Here is a 26,712-nt window from a genome sequence, read left to right as displayed (position 1 = left end):
CAGCTTAGTGGTTGCTCAGAGTCTCCAGATGTTAAAGAGGTTTCCATCCAACCTGTAATCCACTGCAACACCACTGCTAGACTCTAGTTCCTTATGGAGAAGGTAGGTAACACAGAGGAGGAAGACATTAAAGAGCACAGGTGCCAGGACACACCCTTGTCTCCGGTACCACTCCGGTAGATCCAGGAGGTCCTGGTCTGGTACATTCTTTTCTTTTGGCTTCTTTTTTGTCAAATTAACAACTCTTTTAAAACAACTTTAAGACAACAGAGAACTGATTGATTAGAGAGACTTGCCTTGGTCTGGTGGCCCAGGTGTCCCCCCAGGTGGCCCCCCAGGTGTCCCCCCAGGTGTCCCCCCAGGTGGCCCCCCAGGTGGCCCCCCAGGTGCAGGTAGCTGCACTGCGGGTGGAAGGCTCCGGTGCCGCAGGCGTAAACGTGGGTCTTGTTGAACGGCTGCAGCAGGCGCACGAAGTTGGCGCAGTCGCTCTGGAAACCAAAAACAGAGACAGCTGTTACCTGGTGGGCGTGGCTAACCGGTGGGGGCGTGGCTCCCGGTGGGGGCGTGTCTCACCTCCAGGCTCTTCCCCGCTAGCCTGCAGCGCTCCACGTTCTCTGGGGCGGCGGTCCAGCGGATCTGACGGCAAACACAAGACACACAAGTTTCTTAACATTGATCGAATGGTTTGAAACAAAGGAACCTCCATAATGACTCAAACTCCCAGCATGCTTTGCATTTACAACCATTAGTGGTAAGGAATAGCCTCCTCATTGGGCATAGACCACAAATCGCAGGAGGGGCCGCTGCAGCCCAGGCCCGGCTGTAAAGAGCAGCCCTGTGAGTTCTCTGTGAGCTGTGAAGCCACAGCTCCTGTTTTAGCAGGAAGAGCTACTAGCTATGGGCCTATGCATTATCGTGCCTGAAGGAGCGTCTGGTTGCCGTGGCAACCAGAGTCTGCAGTGCTGCAACGAGTGACCCGCCAACATTCAGAGCCCCAGGGACTGCTGATCCCGTCACAACTGTCAACTTTATTAGCTTAAGCGTGTTTATTTATTTTATTGTTTGTGTACTGCTGCATCCACGTTGCTGGATCTTTCTCAACATTTCAACTTTTTTCTCGACATTTCGACTTTTTTCTCGAAGTGCATAATGAATATTATTTTTATTTTTCTGTTGCCTGGCCCCAATACTCTTCCGTACTATAAGACGATTATTACAGGGATTAAAGCAAAAAAAATATTTTTGACTGAAAAAAAATTTTCAGGCCAGTTCATATTCCCCCGCCATCTATGCACTGCACTTATTCTGAAAACCAGGTTTTTTCTGTCTTTAACATCTATAAAGTGGTCTCCCCTCAGCCTGCCAATTCAGAGAAGGAGGAAACAACCAAATTCTGCAGGTTCTGTACAGCCGCCCGGATGATCGTCCAGTGTGATGTGGATCTACGAGCCAATAAGATTCTGATCCCCAAAGTTACGGAACGACGAGAGTGATTTACATAGTTTTGCCTCCGATGAGTGAAACCACGTCCACAACTAACTCCGCCGGCCGGAGCTTCCTCCATTTTTTCGTAGCGGTGTATCGCGTCATTCAGGCAGCCAATCAGCACAGAGCCTCATTATCATAGCCCCGCCCACTCAGAATCCTGCATAGATAATGAGGTTAGAGAATGGGAAGATAAAGACATGGCTCAGAGGCTGAATTTCTAATTTATTTAGAAGAAACAATCAAAAGCTTGTTTTTAAGACATTCAAGGCCTGTTTAAAATAGGTATTAGATGACATAATAGGTCCCCTTTAAGAATGGCCCCTTTTCTGTCGTGCGGCCGCTTCCCAAAGGTTTAAAGTAGAAAAGTTAAATGAGGAAGGTGATTTTGAGCAGTTTTATTATTGTCAGCTTGCTTTTAATTTATAGTCCACATCAATTGGTGCAGTCCTCTCATTAAAGCCTTTGGCCTGTTCTCCTAGATCTGAGTCAACCTGGTAAGCTGCACTTCTTCATCCAGTTGACCGGCTGCTCTGATGTCACAAGGCTTTGGCCAAGGTGATGAAACATCCTGGACTGAGAGATGATGATGTTATTGTTATTGTCTTATCTTTCAATAATTCAGTATTGTTTTACTTTTTCATGATAAATTGTCTTTTTCTGTTTTATATTATGCATTTCTATATTGTGTTATAGCTTTGAAGTCAGCTGCTACTACTGCTGCTGTTACTGCTGTTGTTTGTTTTATAAAGGGGAGGCATTTTCATAAGCCTTTTTGGCATGCCCTCCTCTGTTTCTGATTGGCTAATACCAAGGCTTTGGCTCGCTTAATTGGTTTACAGCCTACAGTACGCAGCGACGCGCCCCGTACGGTGAGCCTCGCCGCGTACCGTAGGCCCTGCGTCGATTTAACGCAGAACCCTAATTCAGGCTTAACATGATAACGCTGGTGCAAATGTTTTTTTGTTCTCTTTTTTTCCTAATTTTCCAACTGACGGAAATCCGTCTAGAGATGGAGAACTTTAATCCCTGTTACTATCACCTCTCTAAGAACTGAACCAGCGCCCCCCTTGGCCCCCCAGGGACTCACCCTCCGGCCCGGCAGGTCCAGCCGGTCCGGGTCCAGCAGGTAGATGTGGTCTTTCCCCCCGACCAGGATCCAGCCTCGGTCCTCGTCCACCAGCAGGACCTGGTACCCGCCGCTGACGCCCCCCTTCCAGGAGGAGACGGAGCCGGTCTTTAGGTCTGAACGGAGAGAAGAGACATTCAGGGACTCGGTATCTGGTTCTGGTCTCCAGTTCTGGACGGAGAGAGAAGATTCAGGGACTCGGTATCTGGTTCTGGTCTCCAGGTCTGGACGGAGAGAGGAGACATTCAGGGACTCGGTATCTGGTCCTGGTCTCCAGGTCTGGACGGAGAGAGGAGACATTCAGGGACTCGGTATCTGGTCCTGGTCTCCAGGTCTGGACGGAGAGAGGAGACATTCAGGGACTCGGTATCTGGTTCTGGTCTCCAGGTCTGGACGGAGAGAAGATTCAGGGACTCGGTATCTGGTTCTGGGGCCTCATTTATAAAAGAGTGCGCAGGAGTCATACTAAAAGTGCACGGAAACCCAAAAGCCGAAAATGGCGTGCGCAAAAAAAAATCTGGATTTATAAAACCGTGTGCACGCACACTTGCACGCAATGTTCGCTTTATAAATCACAGTCCAGCTGGAAGGTTGCGCAGCGGAATTTGCCTCATATCCCGCCCTCTACACGCCCACTTTTTACCATATATGGGCAATGCAAAGTAGTTCATGACTGTATTTGCAATCAGCGATCAGCGCTATTATATTACAAGTCTGATATGTGATGACATTATTAAGAGTATGACATGAATCTGGCTTCATTTCACCAACTCACGCCTGCGTCTCCAGTTCCCCGTGTCTTAAGTAAGTTCCTACGGGAGGGTCAGGGTTGCCGTAGGGATACGCAGATTTTTCGGTTCGTTTTTTTTTTTTAAATCCCAACCTTTGCGTAGAAGGTGCTTGTGCATCTTTCAGCCCTGTTTTGTGCGCAAGTAAGCTTTATAGATGAGGCCCCAGGACTTCAGGTCTGGACGGAGAGAGGAGACATTCAAGGACTCGGTATCTGGTTCTGGTCTCCAGGTCTGAACGGAGAGTGGAGACATTCAGGGACTCCTGGGGGGCACGTTGTCAGGTAAGTGTGGGAGGAAAACTGCAGTTCCTCCACCGACCACCAGGGGGCTTTGAGGAGAGTCCAGTACGTACATGAGCCAGTTGTTCTTGGTTTCCATGTCAACCGTTACGAGTCTGACTAGAGGACCAACGAGTAACACAAACCCCCAGAAGACCTGAAGACCCTCTTAGACCTGAAGACGCCCTAGACCCTCTGAAGACCTGAAGACCTGAAGACCTTCTGAAGACCCCCTTTCTTTTTTAGGAACAAATCATGTTTTTCATTTCGGGTCCGAAAACATTTGATCACAACAACTTTTTTACCCTTGTTGGACTATGGCCATCTGCTTTTATGAACGCTCCTGAGCAGTATTTAAAGAAATTGGATACTGTGTATCTGTGACTACGTTTCCATTCAGTCAAAATTCAGTTATTGCTAATATTCCGGTTACTGAAACATTGGGAATATTCCGTTTACATGGTAATTAATCATTCAGGATATCTGGATCAAACCAGCGACGCACGGAGAACGTGATGACACAATTCCCGTCATTTCTGCTTCTTCTTTCTGTATCCAAATTCAAAACAAATGCTGCTTCAACTTTTCTCTCACCTTCTTGTAAATCTTCTATCCCGGTACTTTCTAGCGTCTACAAATGCAGAAATGTTCATATCCTTCATTACATTTATGAAGTGATTAGTCTCCTCCTGGTCTTGGTTTCTCCGTGTTTAGAAGAACTTCCTGGACTCAAAAGACCAGGATTCCTTGTGAACAGAGCATGTGCAGAAAACAGATTCCTGTTCCGTTTGATGGGGATATTCTGTTAGGTGTTTACATGACCCAATATTCAGGTTTTAAAAGGAGTAACCCAGGGCTCATATTGGGGTTTTTAAAAACCAGAATATGAGCAAATTCAGGTTATTCAAAGGGGTTATTGGTGTTTACATGGCCGTGCAAAATCGGGTTATTGCTAATATTCGGGTTTTAAAAGGGTTATTGATGCTGGAAACACAGTCAATGTGCTTTGCGTTTTATCACCGGTTGCAGCTTTCAGGTACATCACTGTTTTTTGCAGCTGCTGCCAATTGTCCTTCTTTGCCTCCGTAGACTCTCCCACTGGCTGACTTTTATTTACAAATCCATTTTGGGACGTCTCCCTACATATTTGTGCGTGCACATATGTAGAAACGTCAGCCATTATGGCCTGACACAGAACTTTATTCACATGCAGGTCCTGAGAGCCAGGACTGAACTGGGTAAAAAGGCGTTCAAGTTTTCTGCCCCCTCAACCTGGAACGATGCGCAGAAGGAATTGGTTGAGCTTGTATCCTTGAGTAAATTCAAATCCAGACAGAGAAATTAGCTCTCGGTTCTTGTGACTGCCCCGTTGTGTAAATTTTACTATTGTTTCCCCGGAATGTGTGACTGACTGTCTGTGTTTGTATGTATTGTTGTATTGTTTTTATGCTGCCATTTTGGCCAGGTCACTCTTGGAAAAGAGGTTTTTATCTCAATTAGTTTTTTACCTGGTTAAATAAAGGGTATATATTAAGACCCTCTAAGACCTGAAGACCCTCTTGGACCTGAAGACCCCCTTCTAAGAAGTTTTCAGCCTGGAGCTGGAAACTCACCAGCACATGCATGAGCTGGTTGTTTTTGGCATTTGTTGAACGTTTCCATGTCAACTGTTACAAGTCTAATTAGAGGACAAACGAGCTAAATCCACAAACGTCTTGTTCAGACGGGAAACCCCTCGCGTCTCGGTCTGCAGGAATCCGTCCCCCAACTCCTGCACCTGAAGCTCCTCTGGATCGGTGATCGTCCTCCGTGAGTGAAAGCAGCTAATCAACCCTGAAATTCTCCACATTCTCCCTCAATCAGCACCGAGCCGAGCGTGACATCGACCGTCACGCCGGCCGTCACGCCGCCCGTCCCGCGCTGGGCGTGGAGGACCGATGTGCCCGGGCTCGCCACCAGTCACGGGTCAGGGGTCAGGGGTCGCACTCTGGCACCTTCAGTAGACATAAATCAGCTTCAGCAGGTGACGGCAGCGATCCCTCCCGGGCCGCGGCCCGCTAGCCGGCGGAGAGCAGCTTTGTTTGTGCAGCTTTGATTCACGACGCTGATAAACGACTTCATGGATGAAGATGAGTCCAGAACGAGAAACACGAACAGAACAAATCACCAGCGATCAGGACGCTGAATTACACGATGAAAACTCTCTCATGGAGCTTTTCCACCAGCACCTACTGGGCTCTCCTGATCTCAGCTCTGGATTCTTTTCCACTACAATCAGCTCCTGGAGCAGAAGTAGGAGGTTGGAGAAGCTGCTGGGACGAATTTGATTGTGTATCTAAAGGAAGAAGACAACAACACTAAAGATGTAGAACCATGTATAGCCCAGGACTGCTGCATGTTTTTGTGAGGGTATCTCACATTAACTACCCAAGGGAACATGGGGAGAACATGCAAACTCCACACAGAAAGACCTTTCTCCAACCCCATCCAGGGTGAGGGTTGAGGGTTCCAAACCCACCCAGGGTGTGGGCACTGAAGTCATGGGGAAACTAACACGCACTTCAGCGGCTGCACTACCATGTAATTTTGGCGCAATTTATAAACCATTCAGGGAAAGATCGCTAACTAGCGGTCACGGGGGGAACTGCACCGCGGAGAAATGGAGTGATGGAGAAGTGCGAAGGTTCACGACGGCGTCACGGCGACGGCGTCACGGTGACGGCGTAGGCACGGCGTCGATTTGACGCAGAACCATAATTCAGCCTTTAGACATCTGCGTCTAATGAGCGTCTCGATCCTGCGACGACGCGCATTACTTTTCTCAGTCAAAAGTTTTACCGTGGTGACGATAGACGCCAAAAAGCGCACCCCCTTCATCTGATTGGTCCATATGTGATAGTTCCTTCTTTCTGCCATAACGTTTGAATGGTTTGACATAAAGAGTCGTGGGTGGGGTCATCGGACTCGGTTTTGAGTCCTTGACTTTTATTGGTGAAAATTGCACACGCGAGGGCCCGTTCATCGCTGCTTGCAGCTTTAATTATTATTATTATTACGTTCCCCTGTTAGCGACGCCGCAGAGAGGACGCCGCCGCTCCGGGGGGGACAGCTGACGAAGGTTTTCCAGAAGTCAAAACTCTCAGTGAAGAATGTTTAAACAAATTAGTTTAAAAATAGTTTTTGGACCGTGATCGCTTCTCTGCAAGGGATGATTTAAGATAAGATAAGATTATCCTTTATTTCTCCCTTTGTGCAGCAGCAGTAACTTAACACACATGCAGGGGAGGGTAAAAAAGAAAAAAATATATAATTACGAAATATAACAGTATATACAGTGGAATGAAAATAAAAGTAGTGCAAAAAAAAAGCAGGTAGGATGTTTATGAGGTAGACTCTCTGAAGACCTGAAGACCCTCTAAGACCCCCGTCACCTCTGACTTCAGCCTGGAGCTGAAACATCCAGATTTAATACCTCGACTGCAGCAAGTAACAGGACTCTGATTTCTGGACCAGGACCAGGACCAGGACCAGGACCAGGACCAGGACCAGGACCAGGGGCAGACGAGTCCTCCGGGCCTCGTCCATCAAACTCAGCCAAGAAGCGGCTTGACCGCATCACGGAAAGACTTAAAACCAGGACTCAGGACCCCCTCCGTCCCGGTCTGGACCCCCCCCCTGGACCCCTCAGAGACCAGATCCTGGGTCAGGGGGGTCAGCAGATGCTGGTCCGGTCCCAAACCCCCAGGGAGACATGGAGGGACGTCCCGGACCAAGAATGGGCAGAGAGAGAGACACAGGACCAAATCCAAACCGTGGATCTGGACTCTGGACAAGGTTTCCAGGGAAAAACCGGTCCCGGGTCCCCCAGGTGGACGTCCTGCCGTTTAGTGACGTGAGCAGCCGCGTCCCCGTCCCCCCCGGGGACCGCCGGTCCTCCATGAGAAAACAAACAACTGCTGGGTCTTTTAATGTCCTTAAAGATGCTCAAGTATTTTCAATAAGAGACAAATGAGGACAAGGATTTGTACACTCTTTTAGAAAAAACACACACACACACATGCATATCCACACACACACACACACACACACACACACACACACACACACACACACACACACACACACACACACACACACACACACACACACACACACACACACACATATACACATAGCCACACATACACATACATATACACATAGCCACACACACATAGACATACACACTGGCTTGTTCACCTGCATGCTTGCTTTGTAGTTTTTGGGGTTAGTTAGCGGTAGCTTAGCCTAGCCTAGCCTAGCTTAGCTCAGACTGTGATCAGATCTCGAGATTTAGGTCGATTGCTGCTCGTGTTTTAGTCGGCTCCGTGCCGGTTTCGTTTCGTGTTCTTGCTTCCCGTGTCCCCCCCCCCCAAAAAAAAAAACATTATAGAAGCTTTCTGGAAACACGTTAAAATAATCTCTGACATTTTAAAATCTTATATTCTTGATCCTAAAGTGTGGATACTAGGAGATATCAGTTCACTAAATATGACTTATCATAAAAAACTGGAAATCAGAAAAATCCCCAGAAACCCAAACAGTGGATCAATTAACTCGTATTGTATAAAACTCCAGAAAAAATATTGTACTTATTTGGGGAGCCTTTTTGGATTTTTTGCCTTTATTGGACCAGCTAATGATCTGAATCATCTACTGCATTAAAGAATGTGTTTTTTCAGGACTTGATTATTAGGGCCCGAGCACTGACAGTGCGAAGGCCTTAATTTATCTGTAGGAATCTTTGTTTTTGTTTTTTAGGGCCCGAGCACCTTCAGAGCGAAGGCCCTATTGTATTTGCAGGAATTTTTATTATTAGGGCCCGAGCACTTGCAGTGCGAAGGCCCTATTGTATTTGCAGGAATTTTTATTTATTATTATTATTATTATTATTATTATTTTCCTGACAAAGTGAAGGCCTTTTTGCCCCCCTTAACATGCCCAAAAAGTCACCAAATTTTGCACCCTAGTCAGGCCTGGCGAAAAATTTGATATTTAAAGGTTTGCATTAATGGGCGTGGCAAAATGGCTCAACAGCGCCCCCTTGAAAACTTTGTGCCTCAAGCCCCGCGATACGGTTTGACGTACATGCACGAAAATCGGTACACACCTGTATCATGGGACAACTTAAACAAAAGTCTCTTGGGGTCATGCCCGAAACCGAACAGGATGTCGGCCATTTTGAATTAGTCGTGTCATTTTGGCGAAATTTATGCCATTCCTTCGAAAGTTAATTCAGCCCGAACCGTAACGTGCCCCCAAGTGTGTTATACATCAAAATGTGCGTCTCCATCCTGCGACAACACGCATTACTTTTCTCTTTCAAAAGCGTTACCGTGGCGGCGCTAGACGCCAAAAAGCGCACCCACCCTTCATCTGATTGGTTCGACAGAAAAAACTTTGTGCCTCAAGCCCCATAATACGGTTTGACGTACATGAACGAAAATCGGTACACACCTGTATCATGTCGCAACTAAAAGAAAAGTCTCTTGGCGCCATGGCCGAAACCGAACAGGAAGTCGGCCATTTTGAACATTCTGAATTAATTGCGTAATTTTGGAGCAATATATGCCATTCCTTCGAGAGTTAATTCAGCCCGAACCGTATCGTGAACCCAGATGTGTTATACATCCAAATGTGCGTCTCCATCCTACGACTACACGCATTACTTTTCTCTTTCGAAAGTGTTACCGTGGCGATGCTAGACGCCAACAAGCGCACCCCCCCTTCATCTGATTGGTCCATATTTGATAGTTCCCCAAAAGGCACCAAATTTGGCATGCAAGCCAGGCCTGGCGATAAATTTGATATTTCATGGTTTGCATTAATGGGCGTGGCAAAATGGCTCAACAGCGCCCCCCGGAAAACTTTGTGCCTCAAGCCCCACAATACGGTTTGACGTACATGCACGAAAATCGGTACACACCTGTATCATGTCGCAACTTAAAGAAAAGTCTCTTGGAGCCATGGCCGAAACCGAACAGGAAGTCAGCCATTTTGAATTAATTGTGTAATTTTGGCACAATTCATGCCATTCCTTCGGCAGTTAATTCAGCCCGAACCGTAACGTGCACCCAGATGTGTTATACACCAAAATGTGCGTCTCCATCGTGCGACACCACGCATTACTTTTCTCTTTCAAAAGTGTTACCGTGGCGACGCTAGACGCGAAAAAGCGCACCCACCCTTCATCTGATTGGTCCATATTTGATAGTTCTCCAAAAGTCACCAAAATTTGCATGCAAGCCAGGCCTGGCGATAAATGTGATATTTCATGGTTTGCATTAATGGGCGTGGCCTAACGGCTCAACAGCGCCCCCTAGAATACTTTTCTCTGCCATAACTTTTGAATGGTTTCACATAGAGAGTCGTGGGTGGTGTCATGGGACTCTGTAATGAGTCCTTAAGCTTCGTTGGCCTTAATTAGCCCCGCCCCTTCTTCTGATTGGTTGTCCCGATTTTCTGCTATAACTTTTGAATGGTTTGACATAGAGAGTCGTGGGTGGTGTCATCAGATTCTTTATGGAGTCCTTGAACTTCATTGGCCTGAATTAGCCCCGCCCCTTCTTCTGATTGGTTGTCCTTTTTTTATAATAAAATTGCCGCGAGCCGCCAGTCACTCTCGCGCTGACTCCCGCTTCCTGATTCAAACGTCTGCCGGCCCCGCCCCCTGACCAATCAGTGGCGAGTAGGGTGATGACGGCCCCGCCCCCCGACCAATCAGTGGCGAGTAGGGTGATGACGGCCCCGCCCCCCGACCAATCAGCTCCCTGTAATGTGGTGACTTCAGAAATATTCCCGGCTCAGCCCGGTTACAACCTTGGCAGAATGGTTACAGAAAAAGTAATAATTTAAATAGTAGGGTTTTACTAATATTTATAACTTACAAATATTTAAAAAATTAGGAAAAAAAAGTTCCAGACATTTTATCGCTATGTTGGTCTGTCCTAAGCCAGTAGGTCAAATAAAAGGAATAGCTGAGACTTAGCTCAGCCAGATTATTGCGGTCTTTGCTGCCAGAGGTCGAGAGTTCAAGCCTGGCTTGATATGCCAAAAGTTTTGTCAGCAATTTTTGTGTTTTTTTTACATCAAAATGTTCGTCTCTGTCCTGTGACGACGCACATTACTTTTCTCTTTCCCCTTCTTCTGATTGGTTGTCCCGATTTTCTGCCATAACTTTTGAATTTGAGTGGAGTTTGCGCGCGCAGCTCCCGCGGGGGGAGGGGCTGATGTTCAGCGCGGCCGCCATCTTGGTCGAGGCGCCGCATTGACTGCCTGAGAACGTCGGGCGTGGCCGCCATCTTGGATCGGTATCGCTTTAACTCTAGAGCGTTCACTTCTATTGTGGAAGGATGTGTCTGCATAAGTAAAATAACTATAACTCACTTGATTTTCAACCGATTTTCACGCGGTTTGCTTTGTTACAAACGGCAGACATGTAGCTATGATACAGGATGCTTGATGTACGTTAAATATGCAAGCTTTCATGCTAAAATACGTTCTGCAGGTAGTCACACTTCAGGTATACACACACACACACACACACACACACACATATATATATATATATATATATATATATATATATATATATATATATATATACACACACACACACACAATATACACAATACAAAATACAGTATAGCATATTAATGAATGTATTAATATATTTGAATAACAGACATAACAAGCTTAAAAACAAAAAACATAACGGATGACAGCATACAATTGTCATAATGGAGAAAAAAAAGAAACATTTGGAAGGAGTGTGTGTGTGAGGAATTGTATATTAGTGTTATAAATTGAAATTATATAATAATGCAATCGCTATGATATATAATTTTACAATATAATACAGTCAAAAATATATGAAATGAAGCAACATACAATGCAATAATACAATATGCTATATTACTGGGTACGCTAATATGAAATAACAACATGTAATATAATATGGTATAATAGATTAATATAATATCATACATTCTGGACCATGAGATACAGCTGTCCTGTATGATCGTCGTTCATTTGAGTGATCTGATTTTTTTTTTCATGGTTTGCATTAATGGGCGTGTCCTCACGGCTCAACAGCGCCCCCTAGAATACTTTTTTCTGCCATAACTTTTGAATGTTTTGACATAGAGAGTCGTGGGTGGTGTCATGGGACTCTGTAATGAGTCCTTGATCTTCTTTGCCCTGAATTAGCCCCGCCCCTTCTTCTGACTGGTCGTCCCTTTTTTCTGCTATAACTTTTGAAGGGTTTGACATAGGAAGTGGTGGGTGGTGTCATTTCTGATATGCTTATGGGGGGCGGTTGACGTGAGTGCGAGGGCCCGTTCATTGCTGCTTGCAGCTTTAATTATTATTATTATTATTTTTCTGACGAAAGGAGGGCCTTTTTGCCCCCCTAAACGTGCCCAAAAAGTCACCAAATTTTGCATGCAAGTCAGGCCTGGCGAAAAATTTTATATTTAATGGTTTGCATTAATGGGCGTGGCAAAATGGCTCAACAGCGCCCCCTTGAAAACTTTGTGCCTCAAGCCCCACGATACGTTTTGACGTACATGCACGAAAATCGGTACACACCTGTATCATGGCCCAACTTAAAGAAAAGTCTCTGGGCGTCAAGTCGAGAAACCGAACAGGAAGTCGGCCATTTTGAATTAATCGCGTCATTTTGGCAAAATTTATGCCTTCCTTCGGCAGTTAATACGGCCCGAACCGTAACGTGCACCCAGGTGTGTTATACATCAAAATGTGCGTCTCCATCCTCCGACACCACGCATTACTTTTCTCTTTCAAAAGTGTTACCGTGGCGACGCTAGACGCCGAAAAGCGCGCCCACCCTTCATCTGATTGGTTCAGACAGAAAAAACTTTGCGCCTCAAGCCCCACAATACGGTTTGACGTACATGAACGAAAATCGCTACACACCTGTATCATGTCACTACTTAAAGAAAAGTCTCTTGGCGCCATGGCCGAAACAGAACAGGAAGTCGGCCATTTTGAACATTCTGAATTAATCGCGTAATTTTGGAGCAATATATGCCATTCCTTCGAGATTTAATACGGCCCAAACCGTATCGTGCACCCAGATGTGTTATACATCAAAATGTGCGTCTCCATCCTGCGACTACACGCATTACTTTTCTCTTTCAAAAGTGTTACCGTGGCGATGCTGGACGCCCACAAGCGCACCCCCCCTTCATCTGATTGGTCCATATTTGATAGTTCCCCAAAAGGCACCAAATTTGGCATGCAAGCCAGGCCTGGCGGTAAATTTGATATTTTATGGTTTACATTAATGGGCGTGGCAAAATGGCTCAACAGCGCCCCCCGGAAAACTTTGTGCCTCAAGCCCCACGATACGGTTTGACGTACATGCACGAAAATCGCTACACACCTGTATCATGGCACAACTTCAAGAAAAGTCTCTTGGAGCCATGGCCGAAACCGAACAGGAAGTCGGCCATTTTGAAATAATTTTGTAATTTTGGCGCAATTTATGCCATTCCTTCGGCAATTAATACGGCCCGAACCGTAATGTGCACCCAGGTGTGTTATACATCAAAATGTGCGTCTCCATCCTGGGACTACACGCATTACTTTTCTCTTTCAAAAGTGTTACCGTGGCGACGCTAGACGCCAAAAGGCGCGCCCCCCCTTCATCTGATTGGTCCATATTTGATAGTTCTCCAAAAGTAATCAAATTTTGCATGCAAGTCAGACTTGGCGATACATTTGATATTTCATGGTTTGCATTAATGGGCGTGGCCTAACGGCTCAACAGCGCCCCCTAGAATACTTTTATCTGCCATAACTTTTGAATGGTTTGACATGGGAAGTTGTGGGTGGTGTCATGGGACTCAGTAATGAGTCCTTAAGCTTCGTTGGCCTTAATTAGCCCCGCCCCTTCTTCTGATTGGTTGTCCCTTTTTTCTGCTATAACTTTTTAATGGTTTGACTCCCGCTTCCTGATTCAAACGTCTGCCGGCCCCGCCCCCCGACCAATCAGTGGCGAGTAGGGTGATGACGGCCCCGCCCCCCGACCAATCAGTGGCGAGTAGGGTGATGACGGCCCCGACCCCCGACCAATCAGCTGTTGTAATGTGGTGACGTTAGAAACAGTCCCGTGCTCAGCCCGGTTACAACCTCGGTAGAATGGTTACAGAAAAAGTAATAATAAAATAGTAGTGTTTTACTAATATTTATACCTTACAAATATTTAAAAAATTAGGAAAAAAAAGTTCTAGACATAATATCGCTATCTTGGACTATCCTAAGCCAGTAAGTCAAAGTGATGTATCAGCTGAGATATAGCTCAACTAGATCATTGCGGTCTTTGGTGCCAGTGGTTGGGAGTTCGAGACTAGCAGGATGTTGAAATTTTTGTAAGCAAATTTTGTGTTTTTTTTTACATCAAGATGTGCGTCTCTTTCCTGCGACGACGCACATTACTTTTCTCTTTCAAAAGTGTTACCGTGGCGACGCTAGACGTGAAAAAGCGCTCGTCCCCTTCATCTGATTGGTCCATATTTGATAGTTCTCCAAAAGTAATCAAATTTTGCATGCAAGTCAGACTTGGCGATACATTTGATATTTCATGGTTTGCATTAATGGGCGTGGCCTAACGGCTCAACAGCGCCCCCTAGAATACTTTTATCTGCCATAACTTTTGAATGGTTTGACATAGGAAGTTGTGGGTGGTGTCATGGGACTCAGTAATGAGTCCTTAAGCTTCGTTGGCCTTAATTAGCCCCGCCCCTTCTTCTGATTGGTTGTCCCTTTTTTCTGCTATAACTTTTTAATGGTTTGACTCCCGCTTCCTGATTCAAACGTCTGCCGGCCCCGCCCCCCGACCAATCAGTGGCGAGTAGGGTGATGACGGCCCCGCCCCCCGACCAATCAGCTGTTGTAATGTGGTGACGTTAGAAATAGTCCCGTGCTCAGCCCGGTTAGAACCTCGGTGGAATGGTTACAGAAAAAGTAATAATAAAATAGTAGTGTTTTACTAATATTTATACCTTACAAATATTTAAAAAATTAGGAAAAAAAAGTTCCAGACATTATATCGCTATCTTGGTCTGTCCTAAGCCAGTAAGTCAAAGTGAGGTATAAGCTGAGATATAGCTCAACCAGATCATTGCGATCTTTGGTGCCGGTGGTTGGGAGTTCGAGCCTGGCAGGATGTTGAAATTTTTGTAAGCAAATTTTGTGTTTTTTTTACATCAAGATGTGCGTCTCTTTCCTGCGACGACGCACATTACTTTTCTCTTTCAAAAGTGTTACCGTGGCGACGCTAGACGTGAAAAAGCGCTCGTCCCCTTCATCTGATTGGTCCATATTTGATAGTTCTCCAAAAGTCACCAAATTTTGCATGCAAGCCAGGCCTGGTGATACATTTGATATTTAATGGTTTGCATTAATGGGCGTGGCCTAACGGCTCAACAGCGCCCCCTAGAATACTTTTCTCTGCCATAACTTTTGAATGGTTTGACATAGGAAGTTGTGGGTGGTGTCATGGGACTCTGTAATGAGTCCTTGACCTTCATTGGCCTGAACTAGCCCCGCCCCTTCCTCTGATTGGTTGTTCCTTTTTTCTGCTATAACTTTTGAATGGGTTGACATAGAGAGTCGTGGGTGGTGTCATTTTTGATATGCTTATGGGGGGCGGTGGACGTGAGTGCGAGGGCCCGTTCATCGCTGCTTGCAGCTTTAATTTTTCTTGTTTTTCTCGTTTTTATTTTTCCGACGAAATGAGTGCCTTTTTTCCCCTAAACGTGCCCCAAAAGTCACCAAATTTTGCACCAAGCCAGGCCTGGTGATAAATCTGATATTTAATGGTTTGCATTAATGGCTCAACAGCGCCCCCTAGAAAACTTCGTGCCCCACGATACTGTTTGACGTACATGCACGAAAATCGGTACACACCTGTATCATGTTGCAACTTAAAGAAAAGTCTCTTGGCGCCATGGCCGAAACCAAACAGGAAGTCGGCCATTTTGAATTAATCCTGTAATTTTGGTACAATTTATGCCATTCCTTCGGCAGTTAATGCAGCCCGAACCGTAACGTGCACCCAGGTGTGTTATACATCAAAATGTGCGTCTCCATCCTGCGACGACGCGCATTACTTTTCTCTTTCAAAATCGTTACCGTGGCGACGCTAGAAGCAAAAAAGCGCGCCCACCCTTCATCTGATTGGTCGATATCTGATAGTTCCTACTTTCTGTTATAACTTTTGAATGGTTTGACATAGAGAGTCGTGGGTGGTGTCATCCACTAAATGTCCAGGCCTGAAGAATCTACATCAAGTCATACAAGCTTCCACTGCAGCCTGAATGTGCACAACGGTGGAGGACCGTTCATCCGTTCATCACTGCTTGCAGCTTTAATTTACTTTATTATTCATTTGCTCCAGTATTGTTATGCACATGTGAACCAACAAAACTGCAGGTCCTCTACAGACCACTAGGGTCCAGATCCAGACCTGCAGGTCCTCTACAGACCACTAGGGTCCAGATCCAGACCTTCCAGCAGGAGTAAACATGTTTCCCGTCTGGAACAGAACCAGTTTAATGTTCTGGACCTCGTCAGAACCACATTTAAACTCACATGCAACATTTTTCTGCACCGGCGGTTTGGCATTAGACCTGCAGGCCTGATGTAGACCAGTATCTGGATCTGAGACCAGAACCCTGCAGACCTGAACGGGGACGGCAGGAGAGATTCTCAGAGAACTGATTATTAACAGTTATAAACACAGATTGTCTCTTGTGCAGAGAAATGACAGTTAAGATCTAATCTAACCTAAAAAACCCTTGGGCGGGTCTCGGACGTGTGAAGGCTGTGAAACATCTGGCTGATGTTGCCGAGCCCTGATTGGCTGCGGTTCAGGAGCTGATTAGACCGGGATGCTTCGTTAGATCCACGCGGAGAGAGGTCGGAGGATAAACGGAGGCACATGTCGGAGACGCCTCCTGGAAACTGAACTCCACACGAAACAAATGATAATAAATACCAGAACGCAGCCAGAGCTGGTTCTGTCAGTTAGAAATGTGTGATATGAGATTTACACCACCCCAGCTCAACACGTTCCTGTGTTTATGAGACAGAAAAATAATAACTACTACTGTGCAGAAACTGTCACCAGACCAGAAAATTACTGTGTAAATACATAAATATAAGTACCAGGTTCTGGTCTGGAATCAAGACGGAGAGAATAAAAGGAAACAACTGGAGGAAAGCTTTCAATAATGAAATAGGTGGTGGAGGCTACGGTGGAGGTCTTCTTCGCGGGGTCGTCAACTTGTGGGTCTTCAGGTGGCGTAGAGGCCGATCCATGACCCACATATCTTTGTGAGATGTGGATAGGGGAAAGTGGTGGTGGGTTGTGGTCGCGCTGGAGCCTGTTTCTGTCTTTCCTTACGGAGTTGTTGTTTGGTTTGTGCGACACGGTGGATTTCCTTCTCATAATGTGCAGCACCTTCTTGCACCGCTGCCCTCCAGCAGCCTGTTCCACGTGCTCCCAGTCCTGAGATGTTATCATGAATTTCTTCAGATTGTTCCTGATGTTGTCCTTGAAGCGTTTCTTCTGCCCATCTGGAGCTCGCGGACCTCTGTCCAGTTGGGAGTGTAGATGTTTGGGAGACAGGTGTGGGACCTCTGTCCAGCTGGGAGTATAGATGTTTGGGGAGACGGGTGTCGGACATGCGGATGAGATGGCCAGTCCATCTGAGTTGGTGATGCATTATTAAGGTGGTGATGGTTTGCATTTTGGCTTCCTCCAGAACACTAATGTTAGTGCGTCTGTCCTCCCATTTGATCCTGAGTATGTTTCTCAAGGTTCTCTGGTGGTTCTAGAGCTCTGAGGTTCCTGCTGTAGGTTGTTCTAGAGCTCTGAGGTTCCTGCTGTAGGTTGTTCTAGAGCTCTGAGGTTCCTGCTGTAGGTTGTTCTAGAGCTCTGAGGTTCCTGCTGTAGGTTGTTCTAGAGCTCTGATGTTCTACTCTAGGTTGTTCTAGAGCTCTGAGGTTCCTGCTGTAGGTTGTCCATGATTCTGCCCCGTACAGCAAGGTGTTTAGAACCACAGCCTTGTAAACCAGGAGCTTGGTGTCGACCCGGAGATCTCGGTCTTCAAAGACTCTTTTCCGGAGTCTGGCATAAGCTCCACTGGCACAGCTCAGGCGATGATTGACCTCAGAGTCGATGTTTGGAGGAGAGGAGGCTGCCGAGGGAGGGCAAGTGGTAAACCTTTTCAAGCCTTGTGTTGTCCACTTTTATGGTGGGTGGGGTAGGTGGCTGTTTGGTAGGAGGCTGATGTAGCACCTGGGTCTTCATGATGTTCAAGGCCAGACCCAGGGCTCTGTAGGCCTTAGCAAAGGTGTTCAGGATGCCCTGGAGCTCTTCTGCAGAGTGTGCTACGATGGCATTGTCGTCCGCATACTGGAGCTCCATGATGGTGGTGTATTGAATCGTAGTTTTGGCTTTGAACCTGTTAAGGTTAAAGAGCCTGACATCAGTCCTGTATCGGAATTCCTTGGTGGTGGAGGCTACAGTGGAGGTCAGGGATGTCCACAATCGGTTACTGTGTTACTGCAAAGAGCCACATCAACTACCCATGATCCCTCACTCCCTGCTCTCTCTGAGACATAAAAATAACATTAGAAAACGGAAATCTGATTGGTTGTTAACTGTGGTATAATGATCTGATTGGTTGTTAACTGTGGTATAATGATCTGATTGGTTGTTAACTGTGGTATAATGATCTGATTGGTTGTTAACTGTGGTATAATGATCTGATTGGTTGTTAACTGTGGTATAATGAGCTTATACCACGGCTTCTATTCTAAAGTCTCATCACAGCAGATCATTCCACGTCAGGGAAGCAACAATGTTTCCATGACAACAACCAAGTGGTACAGATTTATGACGGTTAAAGCAGGTAGCAAAAAGTAGCTGGTGTTAAAGTTTATTTTTTATTTTCGTTAATAATTAATTAGGCATGTTGCCGGTAAACTTTGATCTCCGGGGAGGAGCTAACGATGGATGAATGGATTGAGGAGTTCCTGTCTCCGAAAATAAGACGAGCAAAAGACGACATGCGGAGCTACATCTGGAGAGATGGGACTATTTTTTTCTATTATTTTTACTGGATAATATGTATTTCTGATTAATTAAAAACTAAATAAAATAGATTGTGTATTCCTCTTTCATATTTACATTATTGGTAACCGTTTTATAAAACCAATACATCACTTCAGGCCGTGGTATACGCTCATTATATCACAGCTGTGATATAATGAGCGTATACCACGGCCTGTCGTGATGTATTGCTTAAATATTAATATTTAATTCATATTATCTATATATTAAACTTTCCCACTGTTAAAAACATCCTGTGTTCATCTTCATATTTTCGTTTCGTTGCCATTTTGAGAGTGGATTTTTTTCAGCCCGTATAGCATCTTATATGTAGGTGGTGGAGGCTAAAAACAATGGCTAATATGGGCGTGTCCTTCAGAGCTCTAAGTATTTACAGGTTTATTTTATAAAAGTGCAGAAACTGAATCATAATCAGCTGGTTGAGTTATTTAGTTTTGAATGTTTCTCTTGGTCTTGTTTGTTGGTATTTTACTAAACTTCAGCTGAACAACATCAACATCTGCTTCCTATCGGCCGTGAATCATCTGCTCTCCCTGCTCCACACGGATCACATCTGGATGAAATGTTCCGACCCGAACCCGGCAGCAACGCTGGGCGTGAGGCTCCGCCAGCGCCGTGACCCGTTCGGGTCGACCTTCTCACGTTCCGGCTCGTTTTCCAGAGTTTGGACCGTTCTATTTCCCCTCCAGCACTTTTTCTGAAATCCCAGAAAATCCTGCCGGCTCAGATGGAGCCGTTGTTGCGTAAGTCCAGATGTTCCTGCGGTTCTGCGGTTCTGCTGTTCTGCTGTTCTGCTGCGGCACGGTTCTAGAAACCCTCAGGTAAAGGGTTCGGATTCGGTTCTGTTGAGTTCTGGTCCGAGCTGGTCCAGAGGGTAAACTCGGGAAAGCATCCAGGGGTCCAGATCCGGTTTTAGGCTCCATGAAGTCACTGCTGTAAACGCTTTTCACCCAGGTATCATATTCCCAATTATGTCCCTTGTTGCTAATTTTTTTGATGGTTTCTTGTAGTTTCTGTTTGTGATGTTTTCTGAGATTTCCCAGGGGTTTCTGGTGGTTTCTTTTGGTTCCTGATAGTTTCTAGTGATTTTTAATGATTGTTTGTGGTTTGTTTGTGGTTTCTGATGGCGTCTAATTGCGTTGCAGATGGTTTTTAATGGTATGTAGTGGTTTTTAATGGTTTCTAGAGATTCTTGATGGTTTCTAGTCGTTTCCGATGGTTTCTTACAGTTTCTGTTTGTTTCTGATGTTTTCTAGGGGTTTCTGGCTGTCTCTAAAGGTTTTCTAGTTGTAACGGAGTGAGGTTTTGGACCCAAATGCAGCACACGGTGGTAGTTTGTCTGGTTTGCTTTATTTCCCACAACAGGGATGAAGAGCAGGCAGGAATACAAGACAAGGATCAGGCAGCAATCGTGTCAAGTTCGGAAGACAAGGTCAGGCAACGGAGAGCAGGAGACCAGGCAGGGTCCAGGAACGGGCAGGATCCAGGAACAGGCAGGATCCAGGAACAGGCAGGATCCAGGAACGGGCAGGGTCCGGGAACAGGTAGGATCGGCAAAGGGAGGTCAAGACAGGGAATGCTGGAAGGTCTTGCATCTAGGTGGCAAAGTGACGATCTGGCAGTGAGTGTGAGGAGAGGGAATCTTTTATACTGTCCTGATTGCTGAGGAGCTGCAGCTGGGAGAGCAGGTGAATGGAGTGACTGGCGAGGTGGGCGTGGCTAACGAGGGGGTGTGGCTGACGAGGTGGGCAGAGGACCACCCATGAAAGTAGTGTTTTTTGTGGTTTCTGAAGGTTCTGATGGTTTCTGGTGGTTTTTAATCATTTCCGATGGTTTCTTATAGTTTCTGTTTGTTTCTGTTTGTTTCTGTTTGTTTCTGATATTTTCTAGGAGTATCTGATGGTTTCTGATTGTTTTTAGCGATGTTTAATGGTTTTTAATGGTTTCTAGAGGTTTTTGGTGGTTTCCGATGGTTCTGATGGTTTCTGATGGTTCTGATGGTTCTGATGGTTTCTGATGGTTCTGATGGTTCTGATGGTTTCTGATGGTTCTGATGGTTCTGATGGTTCTGTTGGTTTCTAGTGGGTTTTTTGTGGTTTCTGATGGTATTCATCCTTATTCTACTTTGAGAACTTCAGTAAAGTTAAAGGTCACATGTTGATGGTTTTCCTTCAGGACCACTGTGACGGTGTCGGGGATGCTAAATCATAAAGAGCGTAAACGCATCCGACACCGGTCCGACCTGGTTCTTCCCTCCCGTAAACACGTCTGACACCGGTTCGACCCGGTTCTTCCCTCCCGTTTGTTTCTGGCAGCGAGGCTGATGAACTCCAACATCCTGCTGACAGTCGTCTGGGTCTTTACTGAGTCCTGACGTCGGCCTGCGACCCGCTACGCTGCGTCTAAGTTAATATTTGCATTCTTCAGGAAATATGTTCCTGTCTTAACTAATCTACATGTCAACATCTTCCTTGTACCTTACTGATCACACACACCTCATCAATAATGCCTCCTGTTATGGGGGTTACTGGCTATTGACATATAACGTTCCGATAGAAGATACAAACGCATGAACTAGTTTCTCTGTATCCCTCTGCGAGAGGATTTTCCTAATTTTTGCAATATTACGGAGATGGAAAAACGCTATTTTACAAACCTGATTAACATATGGTTTAAACGACAAATCCTGATCGAAAACAACACCAAGGTTTCTCACAGTTGCACTGGAAGCCATCGCAACACCATCTAATCCCTTCCTAAGATGCTCTGGACCAAGAATGATAACCTCTGTTTTATCTGAATTTAGAAGCAAGAAATTTCTGGACATCCAGTCCTTGATGTCCCTAAGACATGCCTGAAGTTTAACTAACGGTTCTGTTTCATCCGGCTTCATAGACAAGTAGAGCTGCGTATCATCAGCATAACAATGAAAGTGTATGCCGTGATTCTGGATTATACTTCCCAACGGCTGCATGTATAAACTGAACAAGACTGGCCCTAGCACTGAACCCTGCGGAACACCATAACAGACCCTCGACTGTTCTGAAGAAACCTCATGTACATGAACAAACTGGAACCTGTCAGATAGATATGATTTAAACCAACGTAGAGCTGTCCCTTTAATCCCAACAACATGCTCTAACCTGTGCAGTAAAATGCCATGATCAACAGTGTCAAAAGCAGCACTGAGGTCCAGTAAAACCAATATGGACACTAATCCCTTATCTGAGGCCATAAGAAGGTCATTCGTAACTCGAACCAGTGCTGTCTCTGTGCTATGATGCATTCTGAACCCTGACTGAAAGACTTCAAACAGATCATTTCTATACAAATAGTCACATAACTGGCTTGAAACTGCCTTTTCCAGAATTTTAGACACAAATGGAAGGTTGGAAATTGGCCTGTAGTTAGCTAAGGTGTCTGGGTCAAGGGAAGGTTTTTTAAGTAAAGGTTTAATTACTGCCACTTTGAAAACCTGTGGTACATATCCTAAGCTTAGGGATAGGTTGATTTGGTCCAGTATTGTCACACCAATAAGAGAAAAAACATTTTTGAATAGTCGAGTCGGGATGGGGTCTAACATACATGTGGTTGACTTAGCTCTATTAACGAGTGAGGTCAGCTCAGGGAGGTCTATAGGATCAAAACAGTCTAGAGACAAGTCAGAGCCTAGGGAAGTCGCTAAAGCTGAAGAAACGCCCACAACCGGCTGGTTGATTTCTTCTCTAATTCTCGTGATTTTACTGTTAAAGAAGCTCATAAAGTCCTCACTACTGAGAGCTGCAGGAATACACGGCTCCACAGAGCTGTGACTCTTTGTCAGCCTGGCTACAGTGCTGAACAGAAAACGTGGGTTACTTTTGTTATCCTCTATCAACGTTGAATAATAAGCTGTTCTGGCTTTGCGAATGGCTTTTTTATATACTATTAGAATATCTTTCCATTCACGATAAGAGTCTACAGACCTACAAGAGTACCACTTCCTTTCCATTTTACGCACGCTTTGTTTCAACATGCGAATATCTGAATTGTACCAGGGAGTTAAGCTCCTGTGGCTAGAAACCCTCCTTTTCAAAGGAGCAACTTCATCTAAAGCTGAGTGCAACAGATCAGCAGTGTTACTAACAAGAAAATCAACATCAGAGGTAGAACCCAGGTCACTGGCCTCTATTGCTTCAGTAGAGGCTTCACTATTTTCCACTGTCGCAAGACGAGCAACGGTCTCCTTAAATTTAGCAATAGCTTCATCAGACAAACATCTGCTAAAATAATACCTCCTGCCCTGCACTTCAACATCAACAACATTCAATTCCAACGTTATTAAATAATGGTCGGATAAAAGGGAGTTAACAGGTGACACCAACAGACCATCAGTTTCAACACCGTAGGTGAGAACGAGATCGAGAGTATGACCAAAACAATGCGTCGGCCCGTCCACTTTTTGTGAGATACCCATTGATTCTAGAAGAGAATTGAAAGCTAATTTAAGATTATCACTTTCAACATCCATATGAATATTAAAATCACCCACTATGATGAATTTATCTGTACTGATCAATAATCCAGAAAGGAAATCTGAAAATTCAGACAAAAACTCTAGATAAGCGCCAGCAGGGGGCCGATACACTACCACTAACACAACTGGCTTCTCTGATTTCCAGCTCGGAAATTTCAGACTAAGCGTGAGGCTTTCAAATGTATTATAATTGCACTTAGGTTCAATTTTTGTTTGGAGACTGGAGTTATAAATTGCTGCGACTCCTCCGCCCCGGCCCGTGTTTCTAGGAATGTGATGATTAAAGTAGCCGGGCGGAGTTGATTCATTCAAACTAACATACTCTTCATCCTGTAACCATGTTTCTGTTAAGCAGAAAACATCACTCCTGCTCTCTGTGATTATATCGTTTACTAACAGAGACTTGGAGCTTAATGATCGTATATTTAGTAGTCCGCATCTAATTTTTCGGTCTCTTATTGGTACCAAATGTGCATTGGTTTTAATTTTTACAAGATTATTTTGGTTAACGCCTCTATAACGCCGCACCTGGTGAACTAGTGGAGGGCGGGGAACTGCAACTACTTCTATTTTGCTAGGCACCTGGTTAGAGTTACCAGTTACATCATGTAATCTTATAGTTTTGTTGGCAGGCGTTGGTCCTCGAGAAGCAGCAGAGAAGTGTGTTAAACTACAGCTCTGCATCCTGGCCTGGACCCTGCGATGTCAGGGAGAGGGTCTAATGAAACAGGCCAAATTACTAGAGACAAGAGCAGCACCATCCCGGGTGGGATGAATGCCGTCTCTTCTAATCAGACCGGGCTTTCCCCAGAACGTTTCCCAATTGTCAATAAAGGCCACGTCGTAGGCCATTGTCGCAGCTATAGAACAAAACTATAATAGTTAGTCTCAAATATAGCTTCGCGGTAGATATGCTGCTATAGGCTTATGCTGCAGGGGGGCACCGACATGATCCGCTGGGCGGTGCCTCTCACCCTTCTTCTCCTCTCCTTTTCCCTGCCTCTCTTCTCCATTACCATTTTTATTTATTATAAATATCTCATAGCTATCATTTTTGTCCATTGTTCCTGTAGTTTCTTGTGCCGGCCCCCCTTTTTTCTCTTTTGTGTATGTTTGCAGGCCGGAGCCTCAGGAGCTGCGTTCTGGCCTGTGTTCCCGGCCCTCCCCCCCCTCTGGTCATCCCATTGCTTCTTCCACCTGCCTACGTGGATGTCTGCTGTTGCTGCTTCCGCCTGCCTGCACCCCCCCCCCCTCTGGTCATCCCGCTGCTGCTTCCACATGACTGTTGTGTGCTGCTGACGCCCCCCCCCCCCCCCCACCTCTGGTCATCCCGTTGCTGCTTCCACCTGCCTGCTGTGTGCTGCTGACGTCCCTGACTCCCCCAGTCTGGCCTTCGGCAGGAGGGTCCCCCCTTATGAGCCTGGTCCTGCTCAAGGTTTCTTCCCTCCTAAAGGGGAGTTTTTCCTTGCCCCTGTTTGGCTTAAGGCTTTTCTCCCACTAAGGGAGTTTTTACCTGCCATTGTTTATATAATAATTGCTCGGGGGTTTATGTTTATGTTTATGTTTATGTTTATGTTTATGTTCATGTTCATGTTCTGGATCTCTGGAAAGCGTCTAGAGACAACATCTGTTGTATTAGACGCTATATAAATAAAATTGAATTGAATTGAAGTTACAGTATTTTAACCCTTTACGGGGCAAGTGGACGTGTTTGGTCCAGATCTACAGTCTGGTTATTAAAACAACAGTGACAAAGTTACTAAAACTCCTTTAATATTCTCCAATAACCTTCTGGAGTTGAAATGTTTATTTATTTACTTGTATTTTATTGACGGCCGTGTAAAGGGTTAAAGCTGCGAAGGGAACTTAACCGTCAGTCTGATGATGCTCTGAATTCTCCAGAAACTTCTCACTACTGACATGTTTATCTGTGTTTGTTTGGATCAGTTAAAGACGCAGAAAAAGAACTGGAAAACCCCCTGTGATGTCACGACACGTTTCTGAGGAGCCTCTTTCGTGCAGGTCCTCTACAGACCACTAGGGTCCAGATCCAGACCTGCAGGTCCTCTACAGACCACTAGGGTCCAGATCCAGACCTGCAGGTCCTCTACAGACCACTAGGGTCCAGATCCAGACCTGCAGGTCCTCTACAGACCACTAGGGTCCAGATCCAGACCTGCAGGTCCTCTACAGACCACTAGGGTCCAGATCCAGACCTGCAGGTCCTCTACAGACCACTAGGGTCCAGATCCAGACCTGCAGGTCCTCTACAGACCACTAGAGTCCAGATCTAGACCTGCAGGTCCTCTACAGACCACTAGGGTCCAGATCCAGACCTGCAGGTCCTCTACAGACCACTAGGGTCCAGATCCAGTAGGAACAAACAGTGACTGAGTTTACATGCATCAATAACCCTTTTAAAACCTGAATATGATCAATAACCCGGTTACACGTCCATGTAAACACCAATAACCCCTTTGAATAACCAGAATTTGCTCATATTGGGGTTTTTAAAAACCCCAATATGAGCCCTGGGTTACTCCTTTTAAACCTGAATATTGGGTCATGTAAACACCAAACAGAATATTCCGATCAAACGGAACAGGAATCTGTTTTCTGCTCATGCTCTGTTCACAAGGAATCCTGGTCTTTTGAGTCCAGGAAGTTCTTCTAAACACGGAGAAACACAAGACCAGGAGGAGACTAATCACTTCATAAATGTAATGAAGGATATGAACATTTCTGCATTTGTAGACGGTAGAAAGTACCGGGATAGAAGATTTACAAGAAGGAGAGAGAAAAGTTGAAGCAGCATTTGTTTTGAATTTGGATACAGGAAGAAGAAGCAGAAATGACGGTAATTGCGTCATGACGTTCTCCGTGCTTCGCTGGTTTGATCCAGATATCCTGAATGATTAATCACCATATAAACTGAATATTCCCAATGTTTCAGTAACCGGAATATTAGCAATAACCCCAATTTTCGTAGTCATTGTCTCACTGAAAAAACAAACCTTGTCTGGATGGGAGTACGTTGATCTGAAACCTGTTTATATGTTCCAGGATATGGATACAGTATGTCCATGGATGCTTGATTCAGATTTTGATTCATCTGACCATGGGACAGTTTTCAGCTTCACCCCATTCCATTTTAAATGAGTTTTGGTCCAGAGACGATGGCAGTGTTTCTGGGTCATTCTCACATATGGCTTCTTTTTTGCATGAAAGAGCTTTAACCTGCATTCGCTGAAGGCAGACTGAACTTTGTTCTTGGACAGTGATTTCCAGGGATGTTCCTGAGCCCCTGC

General features: G+C 45.4%; 1 protein-coding gene across 1 annotated transcript in view; it reads right to left on the bottom strand.

The window, feature by feature from the left end:
- The window catches only part of si:dkey-49n23.1 (semaphorin-3D), an 89,212-nt gene that overhangs the window by 30,233 nt on the left and 32,267 nt on the right, over nt 1-26,712 (bottom strand). Inside the window, exons 3-5 of the mRNA XM_061726573.1 lie at nt 2,576-2,730; nt 574-636; nt 371-488 (exon numbers count right to left, since the gene is read on the bottom strand). Coding sequence (XP_061582557.1) covers nt 371-488; nt 574-636; nt 2,576-2,730 — 336 coding nt within the window. The remainder of the gene's footprint in view (nt 1-370; nt 489-573; nt 637-2,575; nt 2,731-26,712) is intronic.

This window comes from Cololabis saira, chromosome 8, assembly GCF_033807715.1.
Source record: "Cololabis saira isolate AMF1-May2022 chromosome 8, fColSai1.1, whole genome shotgun sequence".
NCBI lineage: Eukaryota > Metazoa > Chordata > Actinopteri > Beloniformes > Belonidae > Cololabis > Cololabis saira.
The sequence above is the reverse complement of the archived record's forward strand: the minus strand, read 5'-3'. Positions and strand labels throughout refer to the sequence as shown.